The sequence below is a fragment of the Pelodiscus sinensis genome, chromosome 1 (genome assembly GCF_052426305.1).
Source record: "Pelodiscus sinensis isolate ZL-2025 chromosome 1, ASM5242630v1, whole genome shotgun sequence".
In the NCBI taxonomy this organism is placed as follows: domain Eukaryota; kingdom Metazoa; phylum Chordata; order Testudines; family Trionychidae; genus Pelodiscus; species Pelodiscus sinensis.
In genome coordinates this window covers 326,257,497-326,270,907 of record NC_143052.1, presented here as the reverse complement: position 1 = coordinate 326,270,907, position 13,411 = coordinate 326,257,497, and the positions used below count along the sequence as shown (strand labels likewise).

Here is a 13,411-nt window from a genome sequence, read left to right as displayed (position 1 = left end):
CTTCCTGTTCAGGTGTGTGGGAGCTAGTCAAGCAAAGGTGGGAAATGAGCACAGCCTTGGCTTTACCCCACTATACTCTGGCCCACTGAGCCTGCACAGAAGGGAAAGTAAGTTGCTTCAGTGTTAGGAAACTGATCATCTAGACAGTGTAGTGCAGCATTGAAGTATTGTCTGGCTTATGCAAAAATATTCTCTTACTTTATCTTCACCCCTTTGTAGGTCCTCTAATGACTCCCACCAACTTCATTGTTTCCTGCTCTAGAATCCTACTGCGGTCACTTCTGATTTTCAGTAGCAGGCTCTGGGTCAGATCTCTCTTTGCGGGAGGCTGGTCATTGCAGGGATGGATTGGTGTGGCCCAAGCATCTAGACCTCACAGCTATGCAAGAATTTCCTTTGATGCCACTGGGAGTTTGCTAGGGTTTCCCTGTGCTGAGCTCCCTGTCTCCCTGCTTTCAAACCAAAAACTGAAACTAAACTATCTCTGTCTATCTGAGTCAAGCTGCCCTCTCACTGGGCCTCAGTAATGGTTTCTATGTCCTTCTGTCTCCATCCCGGAGACCAAGAATGTTTAGAATTGAGATCAGGGGATTCTGATAGCCATTATATTTGGAGTTGTTCTGAAAAGGTTTCCTTAGAGGCCTAGTGTGCTGCTCCAGGCCCTGGCAAACTCCATGGCTACGGCTAGACTGACAAGATTTAGTGCAAATACTCTAAACGCAAGAGTTTTTGCATTAGAGTATTTGAGTAAGAGAGCGTCTATACTGGCATGTGCCTTTGCGCAAAAGATTTGCGCATTTTAGCCCTTGGGCTTTCTTGAGCAAGAAATTGATGTTACCTGTCTACACTGGCCTCTTGCACAAGAATACTTGTGCAAGAGGGCTTATTCCTGAGTGGGAGAGTCAGAGTATTTGCGCAAGAAGCACTGATTTCATACAGTCGAACATCAGTGTTCTTGCGCAAATACTCGTGGCCAGTGTATACAGGCGGCAAGATTTTGCGCAAAAGTGGCCACTAAATCTTGCCAATGTAGACACAGCCCATATATATAGGGTAGAGAGGGGTTACATCTCAATTATATTAATTACTCCTCATGAATGCTGGTAAGTGATTCTCCTGAGCTCCAGCTGGGTTATAAGAAAGTTCGACATCTCTGGGGGAGAGGGAACTAGAGATTGGAATAGAGGAGGTTCTGCACAGAAAGCTTAGGAACAGCATGTCTTGTGAGGAAGCATATTGAGTTTGTAAGTTTTGCTCCTGTTTTTGTTGTCAGTAAGGTCAAACAAGTGGGTATGTGTCAACAACACACACTATATCTAATTCTGGTCTCAATGAAGTCAATGAATAGAAAAATCCTTCCTTATTCATCATAAACTCATCCTGTTAAATTCACTGCTACATTAAGACCAATGTGACTGGATTTAGAGGAAGTCAATATGGAAAAGTTTGTGTTCCAGGCTGAGCAGCCAGTTCTGGCTTAGTTTAAGTAGTTCAGAACTTTTCAAAATTTGCTGAAAGGCATTTAAACCCACTCTTCAACATGTGGCTAGATGAGCAACATTCCACAGTTTGGCTCTTTTAAAATGAGTGTTAGCCAGCCTTTCCTTTCTTCTAAATCATATGCTCTACCACCAAGCTGTTACCTGAGTGTTCATAGAGTTATAAATTATATGTGATGAACATTGTCCAAAATAAATATATTCTGCAGTCTTGACAGAGACATTTGTGAGTCAGTGCTATTATGACATTAACAGGATTCCTCTTTAATACCAAAATCCTCTTTAGCCAAAAAAGACAGAGCAGGATTCTGTTTTATACTTGATGAGGTAGTAGTGGAATATTTTAAACAAATGTAGGTGTGTTACTATTTGGCACAAATAGTTAATTGCTATAGAATGTGAAGTTTGTCTCTCATGTTTCCATTTTCACTCAGGCTGTGTCTACACTGGGCCACTTATTCCGGAAAATCAGCCGCTTTTCCGGAATAAGCTGCGAGCTGTCTACACTGGCCCTTGAATTTCCGGAAAAGCAACGACGCTCTACTGTACAAAATCAGCCGCTATTCCGGAAAAACTATTCTGCTCCTGCTCGGGCATAAGTCCTTATTCGGGAACACTGTTCCAGAAAAGGGCCAGTGTAGACAGCCCAGTAGTCTTTTCCGGAAAAAAGCCCCGATCACGAAAATGGCGATCGGGGCTCTTTTCCAGAAAAGCGCGTCTACATTGGCCACGCACGCTTTTCCGGAAAAAGGGCTTTTCCGGAAAAGCAGCCTGCCAATGTAGACGCTCCTTTCCGGAAAAACTGAAAACGGAATAGTATTCCATTTTAAGCATTTCCGGAAATTCATGCCAGTGTAGACACAGTCCCTTTGTTGCATGAAGAAAACAAGCACAGAGTATCAATCTTAAATCTGAATTTCTGTCTAACTTTGATTTTCATATGACCTCCATAATTACAGTTCTGAACATCTCACAATTTTCAGCGCATTTATTCTCTCACCACTCCTCAGAGATAGAGAAATACTATTATCTCCCTTTTCCAGATTGGGAATTGTACAGAGAGGTTAAGTCTATGCTAAATTTGCAAGCAATTTCTGTCAGCCTTACACATACAGGCAGTTGATTTACAATTATCGTCCTCTAAATAAACAATAGACTAAAAATCTTTGAACATTCATGAATATTTATCCTGGCGAAGGTGTGCTATTTCAAACCATTATTTGGAGGGAAAACCTGCCGCCAGTAAGAGAGCTGCTATGCACTAGGGCTAAACACGGTAGCTTTTTTTTTTTTTTTTTTTTTTTTAAAGGATACAGGCCATCAGCACGCTTGTGCTGCTTCTGCACTTACCTGAGGGTTTCATCTATAGCCAGTGCATAGCATAGTGGAGGCTCTCTGTGCAATAGGTGTAAACAGCTCTCTGTATTGTATCCTTCCTGACATGGGAGTCTATTTATTGACTTTGATTTTTATCTGCTTCAGTTTAACTATCCAATTTTCAGATACTTACTGATGTTCTGTCTCCCACTTCCCTCTCTTTTTCTTTCCTCCTCCTCCCCTTCCCCTCTCTTATTTATTTTGGGTGTACATATCCCAAACTCATCCGGTCATCTGAAGAAGTGGGCTGTGCCCATGAAAGCTCATGATACTATCTATATGTTTTGTTAAGTCTATAATGGGCTACCAGATCATTTGTTGTTTTTTTTCTGTAACAGACTAACTTGGCTACCCCGTGAAGCTTCATAAAATGGGTTAATCTGCTTTCCACATCCAGATTAAGTATACACTTTCTTTGCCACTTTATGACAGATTTCAGATGCCTAGACTTAGATGACATTATTTAAAAATCTCAAAGGGGTTGCCGTGTCAATCTGTAACTTTAAAAAAATGAGTGGTCCTGTAGCACTTTAGGAGACTAACGAATATATATATATAGTATCATGAGCTTTTGTGACCAAAATCCACTTCCTCATCTTCAGATACTATACAGTATATATGTTTTTTGCTAGTCTCTAAGGTGCTACAGAACTACTCGTTATTTTAAAATGTTTGTGTTTAGCCTTTTTTTTTTTTTGCACTATTGGAACAAATACCTGATTTAAATTAAATGTGAAACGGGGATACACTCATCAGGCTAATCTACCCAAGTAACAAACTGTTGTTCTGGTATTATAAAGGAATATCAAGCATTGAGCCCAGGACAAACCGGGGGAGGGGAGGAGGAACAGGGCCCAGGACAACCCCCCCTTGCTCAGGCCCCACTCCTGTCCCACCTCTTCCTGTGGATGTTCTGCCCCCAATCCATATGAGAACATAAGGAAGGCCATACTGAGTCAGACCAAAGATCCATCTAGCCCAGTATCCTGTCTTCCAACAGTGGCCAATGCCAGATGCACCAGAAGGAATTAACAGAACAGGTAATCATCAAGTGATCCCTCTCCTGTCATCCATTTCCAAACGCTTATAAACAGAGGCTAGGCACACCATTCCTACCCATTCTAGGTAATAAGTATTGATGGACCTAACCTCCATGAATGTATCTAGTTTTTTGTTGAAGCCTGTTAAAGTCCACATCTTCCCCCAAATCCCCTAGCATGAGTGATACGGCCTGGGGCATTAGCAGGGGGTCTGGCAGTGGCAGTAGGGGTCAGGTCCTCCCCTGCACTCACCAGCAGCAGTGGGAAGCAGAGCAACCCAGCTGCAGCCCACTTCACTGGTTACCAGGCATGTCACTACGCTGCTGGTGAGTGCCAGGGGCACACCCACCCCTTTTCCCAAAACCCTTCCCTTGAGCAATGGCACTGGGTGTTGGGGGAGTGGAGTCAGTTGGGACCAGGTTGCTTTGTTTCCTGCTCCTTACCCCCAATTCCTGCTTCTGGCACTAGGCCCCTCACTAGCACAGGGTCCAGGGTGGTTGTCTCAAACCATACTGTAGACAAGGATGGCTCAGATTGGGCCTATAGGTTTGGGGAATGACAGAGTTTAGAGAATACAGACCCCTGAATTTACAGCAGTGATAATTAGTCACATGCCTGCCAGAGTACTCCCAGATGTCAGGTATTAGAGTAGGAAGGATTAAAAGGAGAAGAAGTGAATAGAGAAAAATAAAAAGTGGGAGCATGATGAATACTTGTAATGGGTGGAATGAGTGTTAATAAAAGTACCACATAAAGGAAAATTTAACATAGTAAAAAGGCATGGAGTATTGTTTTAACTGGAGACAATACAAAGTTTATTTAATCCTTTTATGAATGATTAGAAAAATCACTAAAGACATCAAAGTTGATGGATGGTGTTTCTCAGTAAACATCTTGTGACTGGGTCCCGAGAGGCCAGATGGCCTAGTGCAGTGGTCTCCAACCTTTTTTAAACATGAGATCACCTTTGAATTTAAGTGCAATCCAGGATCTACCTGAAACCCAAACATCCTTGACCCCCTTTCTTTCCCACCCATTCTCACTCCATCCTCCCTCCCCCATTCTCACTCACTTTTATCAGGCTGGGGGCAGGAGCTTGATGTGCAGGAAAGGTTCAGGACTGGGACTGGGGTTGAGAATGTGGGCTCCAGCTGAGAACCGCTTACCACAGGTGGCTCCTGCTTGGTGGTGTAGGAGGCTAAGGCAGGCTCACCCCTACCCTGGCCCTATACCACTCCCAGAAGCAGCCAGTAAACTCTCTCTATCCCTGTCCCCCTCTGCTCTGTGAAGATGGGGTACAGGGTGGAGGGAGTGACACCCTGATACCAGCATCCCATGCCCTGCAAAGCAAGCAGGAGGCTCCCAGGGGTGAGGGGCACCTCCAAGGCAGAGGGCAGGTAGGGTTACCAGGTAGACCCTGCCAAAAACCCGGACACACTTGATCATGGGCAGGGGAGGGACAGGCCAGGAGGGGGGTGGGGCAGGAAGCAGAGGTGTCTGGAGGGGGTCTGGAGGCTGCAGGGCTAGCCGGGAGGAAGCAGGGGACAGGAAGCAGAGCTTGGGGGGCTGCGGGGCTGGACGGGAGGAGGGGGAGCCCAGAGGAAGGAGAGTGGGAAGCAGAGTTGGCAGCGGGTGGAGGGGTGCAGCCATTGACTGCAGCCGGAGTCCAAGGGGCCACGCCCCCGGCAGGCACTCCCTCGAATTTCTAGTAGAAGCCAGGTGGGGGTGAAGGGAGGGGCTGGGAGCCACTCCTCCCACCCAGCTTCTGCAGGCAACCAGAGGCTCCCAGCTGAGAGGCAGGGCCGCAATTTGCCACTGGGCACGTGCAGAAGCCGGGTGGGAGGAGTGGCTGGGAGTCCCAGTCCCTGCCCCTGCCCCCCCCCCCCAGCTTTTGCACGTGACCACAGGCTCCTAGTGCCAATTGTGGCCCCCGCCTCCACCAGGCTTCCCCACCAGGCACCCAGCCGGGATTTTTTCTACCGAACAGATGGTGCAAATACTGGACTGTCCAGTAAAAAATCAGACACCTGGCAACCCAAAGGACAGAGAAGCATGACAGTGCTGAGAGGGGCAAATGAAATGTCGGTACTTGACAGCCTCCTGGTCAAACCTGTCAGGATCACCCGTCAAAGGTTCTAAGATCTACTGGTTGGTGACCACTGGCCTAGTGGCTAGATTATTCAATATGTAGGATGGAAAGGGGAGAAGCTGGCCTCCTTTCCCCTCCTTGTTCCTGGCCCAGGGGCTCCAGACTGCTCCTTACCCAAGTCCTTAAGTATGGGGCATAGCCCCAGGAGTCCAGATTTCCCTTAGTTGGTGTTTCTCTTTTGCTGAGAGGGGTGGGGAATATGGACTTACTTGCTCCCATGGCTGCTGGGCTGGCAGGCTCCAGTTCAGTCCCTCAAACCACCGGACCAAGCTCCTGCTTCCTCTCTAGTCAGCCCCAAACTGAATCAGGCTCCTTCCTTTTCCTCCCCCTCCAGACTTGGGGTATATCTAGACTGAAGAGTTTTCCTGGAATACCAGAGGTATCCTGGAAAAACTCTGCCACATCCAGGGAACGCATTTGCTTTTTCAGAACAGTTTCCGAAAAAGCTGGCGTGTTCTTTCGGCGTCCCTGTATTCCTCATTTTATGAGGAATAAAGGATCTTCCGAAAGAGGAGGTTTTTCCACATTTGGCCCCATGTAGACAGGCCAAATGTTGGAAAAGCCTCTTCTGAAAAAACAAGAGGAAAAAGGTATGCAAATTGCAGTTCTCAATTTGCATATCTTTTTCCGGAAAACAAATGCAGTGTAGGCATAGCTTTGGTATTGACTGTAGGTAAAGCAGGGCAGGGCTATCTGGGCCCAGAGGCTTTGTTTAATGCTTGAGGTGCTGGGCCATCTTTTCTTCACTCCTTCACACATCTCAAAAGCACAAGGTCTGTACCTGGGTAGTCTGGTCCGGGAAGAGCCTGAGTGCATAGTTTATATGTTAACTTCATCAGAGCACATCAGGATAGTGTAATAGGGAAAAGAAAGAAAACACAGAATTAGCTTGATGTGATAAGAAGAATTCAAACTCATTGACAGGGATTTCACCACATATGGTCATCTTGTGGTGTCTGTCTATGTATAGCCCTTATTAAGCAAACTCATTAGTTGTTTTAAAAACAACACCCTATTACAGACACATTCAGTGGGATTATTATTAATTTACTTATTCTAATTTATTCTGAATCCTAAAGATTAATTTGGTTAAAATAAATATGTTACCTGCCTGAGGCCTGTAGATCCTTTGTTACAATCTTAATTAATATTTATATTTTACATCTCTATTCTGATACCCGTTATCCTTGACTATACCTTCAAATTATATAAATTGGATATTGCAAAAACAGGAACAGTATTCCAAAATTCTACTCTGTTTCTGCCACTAGCTCACTGTGGGCTTGCCTGCACTACAGAGAAGATCAATACTACCACAGTCAATTTTCAAGGGTTCAAAATTAGTGGATCTAATGAAGATATGCTAATTTGAACTGAGAGGGTGCTCCCATCAGCACCAGTGGTCCTGCTCCTCACGAGGATTAAGGGAAGTCGACGGGAGCCTGTGCTCGCATCGACCTTCCGCTGCGTGGACAGTGCCAAAATGTGATTTAAGGTTCTTCATGGTTGCTCCCATCCCCTGCACAATCCCATTGGCTGATTTCTGGCTGATAGAAGCTGCCTGTTTGGGAAATAGGCAGCACGTGAAGCACTCTTCCCCCTTCTCTCAAGCTCTTATTCACAGGGCACATGGCCCTGCAGCCTGTGCAGGGGTGAGACAGGCTTCTGCCTGACAAATGTGCTGGGCTGCTGGCCAGAAGTCTCACAGGTAAGTCTCCCAGCCAAGCCTGCTTCTGGCACCCTAGCCCCTCCTTCCTCTGTAGCTTCACTCGTACCCCCTTTTCCCACATAAGCCAAATCCTCTGCTCCCCTCCTGAGCCCAAACACCCTCCCAGACCCTGCACCCCAATCCCCTGTCCCAGATCACAATCCCCTCCTGCTATAGATCATAGCCCAAACCCTGGTACCCTTTCTGCACCCCAATCTCTTGCCCTATGTCACAACTCAAGCTCCTGCACCCCAATCCTATGTCCCAGGTCACAATTGCTTCCTTCACCCAAACTCCCTCCCAGACCTCATGGGCCCTCCTGCACCTGAATCTCTTACCAGAGGGATGGGCAAGATACTTGGCCCTGCCCTTTCCAGGGTGTCCAATGACCACTTCAGAAATTTGTGAAGTGCTCCCCTTCAAAAATTATTGCCCACCCATGGCCTATGTAGTAATAATGTCCCATGTTGGCCTTATAATCTATAGACTGAATACTCCATGGACAAACCAGTGCAAAGACTGATTTAGAAGGGAGAATTTGGCAACATATACTTTTTGGTTTCACATCACAAAAACTGGGGGAAAATAATACCTATTTCAGAGGGATATTCTGGGCCTTCACTTAGAAAGTTTGTAAAAAACTTTGAAAATTACAAATAAAAGGAGTATATACATGCCCAGTGCTCTTCTCATCTCTTCCCTCTTCTGTGGCTAGTTGAGGAATAGTCACTCAGAAAATCATCTTATCACAAGTGAAGGAGTAAAAATGGTATCTCATGTGTTATGTACAAACAAGTATTAATTTTATTTTTCTTTTCCCTCTCCAGAATGATTACAAAAAACTGTCTATACAATGCAAGGATTTTGTAGTTGGGCTTCTTGATTTATGCAGAAATACTGAAGAAGTGGAAGCTATTTTGAATGGAGATGTGGAGACGAGACATAATAGTGGAGAGCTTGGTCGGCCTAGCCTTAGTCGTTTAAAACTTGCCATTAAGTATGAAGTCAAAAAAGTAAGCCTTGATATTAATAAAATAGTAGCTTAAATTAGTGGCAATCTCATTAACTCATACTACCATTCATGATTTGTATTACGGCAGCACCCAGATACTCTGAACAGGAGCTGGGTCCCATTGTACTAGATGCTGTGCACTCATAGTGTAAAAGAGAGTCCCTTCCCCAAAGTACTTACTCCCTTAATAAAAAAATCAGAGGTAAAGATGTATGCAGCACACAAGGAGGTAACAGTTAGAGCAATGTATGGTTACTTGAAGTAATTGTATACAGTATTTGCTAGTTTTGCATTTATTTATTTAACTGATGAGAGATTATTAATCCATCTTCTAAAACAAAATCATTGGACATAGTGAATTAAAATGTACAATGCAGTATAGTGGCCCTCTAATAATATAAAGACATGTTTTTGTTGAACTTTAATGCCCTGTTCACAGCAGATTTGCATCCTGAGACATGCCAATTTTGATTTGCTCCTGTTGAAATTGAACAGGTGATTGTCTAAAATGAAATTTCCCTTAATTTGAAAAATGAATTGGAATTTTCTTAAAGTTGTAACTACCTATACATAATCTAATTTGATTTTTGGACCAGTAGCCAAATTTCCTGCCATTAATAGCAGTGTGCCTGGATTCTAAAGAAATTATGCTTAACAAAAAAGCAGACTGCCTCCTTATTGTACTGTACACTCTGATGGTGATCTGAATGTTTACTGAGTTGTTATTTTGCATTCTACAGTCATTTCAGATGACTAACATTTTGTTTGTTAACATTTTGTTTAATGTTTTGTGGTGTTCCTTTTCTTTGTCATAGTTCGTAGCACATCCAAACTGCCAGCAACAACTTCTCTCAATCTGGTATGAGAATCTCTCAGGTTTACGTCAGCAGACTATGGCAGTGAAGTTTCTAGTTGTTCTTGCAGTTGCAGTAGGGCTGCCATTCCTGTCAGTGGTTTACTGGATTGCTCCATGCAGCAAGGTTAGTCTGTATAGTCTTGTTAGAGCATCTGCATGCAAGTCTCTAATTTGGCAAAGATGAAACCTATGTATAAATTACTGATGCCCTTAGCAAAGCTTCAGTGGAATGTCATTTAATGACAGATTGTAATGGAATAGCTTCAGGAATACACACTCAGACATTCACAATAAAAACAAGTAAATGCATCATGTGGAAAGTAATGAATACTAAATGCAAAAAAAAAATATGATCAGGGAGAGAAGGAATTATTGCCATGTAGAGACAATAATACAGGAATAACGAATCAAAGTACTCTCCATTTTGTTGCTATGTGGTTAAATAAACATATAGTAGCTAAATGATTTAACAAAAGCTAATTAATACATTTATGGGGATTGAGGAAAGAACATTGCAAAGAAATTAAATACTCATTTAGTGAGAAATTGCCCATCAGAGTATTGAGAGAGCAATAGGAAGCACTGCAATTAGCAGGTTTTCTTCCTCCTCCCTAGTGATATCCAAGTTGTTAGCCATCTACAAATGGGAAAATGTTTATTTTTCATAGAAAAATTTGTAGCCCTGATCCTGAGAGATACTGTGGGCCTTCAGACAGAAGGGTAAACTAAGCTGATGCTGAAGACAGATACTATTCAAAATAAAATAAAGATAGGAAAAAATCATAAATGCATGTCTAAATAAAATAAGCTTCTTAAATTCACACCAAGTGAACACAACCATCAAATTGAGAATTAAGACCACTTAGCTAGCTATCCATCTTATGATTTCACATAGGATAAAATGTCACCTTTATTTATATTTACTGCCCACAAACCACCAATACAAAATTGTCCAACTAACTGCTCAACATAGATTTGCAAGTGTCTAAAATTAATGATTCCATATGTGCCATCGAAGTAGTGTGGTGTAAATACGTTGAAGTGAATTAAACTATTTTTGGCACACTGGTGTAACTGAACTGAATTTAGCATGATACGTTTTGAATGGATTTGAGGTTTGTATAAGAAAGTTATATGCAAGGGATGAAATCATGGCTCCATTGGCATCAACTAGGTCAGGATTTTACCCCACAGTAAGGGCCTTCTCCAGGACCTTATCATGAAAAGATCCCTGGGATGAGCTGATGAAAGACCTTAGAAAATTCAAACTGCTTTTTAACACTGATACAAATACATTCTGTTGTTACTAAGAAACCTTTTCTTAAATGACCATCTGATTTCATCTCTCATTGCCAGGGGCCGGCCCACAACATTTTGGCACCTGGGGCGGGGAGCTCAAATGATTCCCCCATGCCTCCTTGCTTGGGCCAAAACTTTGAAAGGTCTCAATTCTCTGGGTCCTAGTGGCACCCTCCCACATTCTGGCATCTGAGGCAGCTGCCTCAGTTCGCCTCATAGTAAGGCCAGTCCTGCTCACTGCTACTACCTATGGGCTTGTCAAGATAATTTTTAGGCTCATTTCATTTCATGAGTTTTTTCAAAGCAGCCACATGGTCTTTTCTGTGTGCATTTACAAAACACTGTTATTTCAATGTGGCTTCTAGAGCTGAATGCCAGTTTCATGTTGCAGAATCTATATCCAATATAGATATGCCCAAAATCTCCCATCCATAGAATTTTGCATTTGTTTGGAATATCTATCTGGGCACCGATTCAAAGTTTCCTCCCTAAAGCATTTACTTCCCCTGTTGTCATAAGAGGTAAAAGAGATACTATAAAATTAAAATTATACACTGTAAATAAATGAATGTATTATGATTATCAACTTAGATTTTTAAAAGTATATCTAGTCTCCTTAGATTTATTTATTTATTTCCTTTATTCTCAGCCTGAAATATAAAAATCAATTCAGTCAGTTCCTTTTTTTTATAGTCTCTACTGATTTTAAAACTTCTTTTGTCTTTAAGCATGTCTTCACTTTCATAGTGCTTCAGCATTTGGGTTTCCAACATTGCAGGGAAGTGTCTATGTGTTTGTTGATTTTGTTGTTAAGACCTTTTTACTGGATTGTAAAATCATTTTGATTGGTCTTTCATTTTAGAAAATATATTTCTCCATTGCATTTTTGTCCAGTTTCAATCCACAGCACCCCTTTAAAACTTACCTTCCTCTTCTGTTTTGTAGCTGACTCCCCTTCTGATATAACTGTTTAAAGATTTTCTTACATTTAACGCTGTTAATTGGCAAGTTGGCTCTCTCTTTTCTGTTACATTTGTTGCTGTACTTCTTTTTTATTTTAGATACATGCCTCTTAGTTTTTAAATGCTAAAATGAAAATTACTTCATTTGAGACCAAGTTGGAGATTTCCTCTCCTACCAGGGGATTTACCCTTGAAAATTAAACATATCAGAGCAATTCCAGGGGATTCTGAGCGAATACTGTTCTTCTGACAGACCAATCTATGGATGGGGTGATGGAATTTAACACAACTTTTGTCCTCAACTATCTATGAAGTGACCTCTAAGACATAATTTTTTGTTGCTTTTATCTCATGAATTATCTCACCTTGGTTTATAGATGTCCCATAATAGCTGAAGAGAGAAAGAAAATGACCATAGCCTCTCAGGTGAAAATTCCTGCTTGAATCTGATTAATTGTGACAGGGGAATTTTTGAAATTTTTATTCCATGTCTGTGAGAGAGGCAAGGGAGTAGTTTCTTCAATCAGTTGATCCATTTCAGGGGGGGAGATGCTTTAATTAATTAGAATCACCTCCACTCAGTTGTTGAATTGAATACGTTCTGTTGTAAGGACATTTTTCTATGTTGCTTATAAATCACAACTTCATACCTCCATCTCAACTAATCCAGATGGAGTGGCCATTTACATTTCTCAGTGTCTATATACTTTTTATGAGGCTACAATTGGAATCCATCCATGGAATGCAGCTGGTGCAGATTTTGGCAGCTTGCTTTTAAATGGTATGTCCTTTTGTGAGCATATTGAACTAGTGCACTCTGATCTCCACTGGCTGTTTGTTGGTTTCCATGTTGATTTTTAACATTCTTTTTTTTTCCCATGAAACTCTCTGACACCTACTTATGACAGTGGCAGTCTCTCTCCCTGTGACATAAGTCCCACAGCTGCAGTCAGGAGAGGCATAAAAGAAGTTCTATGGCATAGGAAAGGAAGGCTGGCCCATAGGTAGAGTATTGACCAAGTTAGAGAAATAGAGGTTCACATCTCTGCTTTCCTTAAACTTCCTGTCAAATAGTGGCAAGTCACTTAGGCCCAGATTTATAAAAAATATTTAGGAGTTGTAATACTCAGCATTACAATGTATAACTAATTTAGGAACCTAAACCTAATTTTCAAAAGGCATTTAGACACTACAGAATCAAAATTTTATTGTCAATAGATGGGGTTTAGGCTCCAAAGTGCCTAACTCCCTTTGAGAATAGGATTTAGACTACTAAATCAGTTAGGAAATGCAATGATGAGTGAAGCAGTGCCAAAATAACTTTAAAAATCTGGGCTTTGTCCTTTCTGAACCTCAGTTTCCCATTTCTAAAATAGGGATAAATAGAACTTCCTTACCTCATGAAAAAGATTTTGAGGCATTTTTCTTAGGTTTCTTATTGTGGCAAAGGCTAGGACTTTAACAGGGTTCAAAAAAGAGCTAGATAGATTTATGGAAGTTAAGTCCATC

General features: G+C 42.2%; 1 protein-coding gene across 2 annotated transcripts in view; it reads left to right on the top strand.

Annotated features, from left to right (window-relative positions):
- Positions 1 to 13,411, top strand: part of TRPC6 (transient receptor potential cation channel subfamily C member 6) — a 158,128-nt gene that overhangs the window by 89,162 nt on the left and 55,555 nt on the right. For both annotated transcript variants that reach the window (XM_075919281.2, XM_075919280.2), the window contains exons 3-4: positions 8,601 to 8,786; positions 9,601 to 9,765. In XM_075919281.2, the coding sequence (XP_075775396.1) occupies positions 8,601 to 8,786; positions 9,601 to 9,765 (351 nt within the window). The remainder of the gene's footprint in view (positions 1 to 8,600; positions 8,787 to 9,600; positions 9,766 to 13,411) is intronic.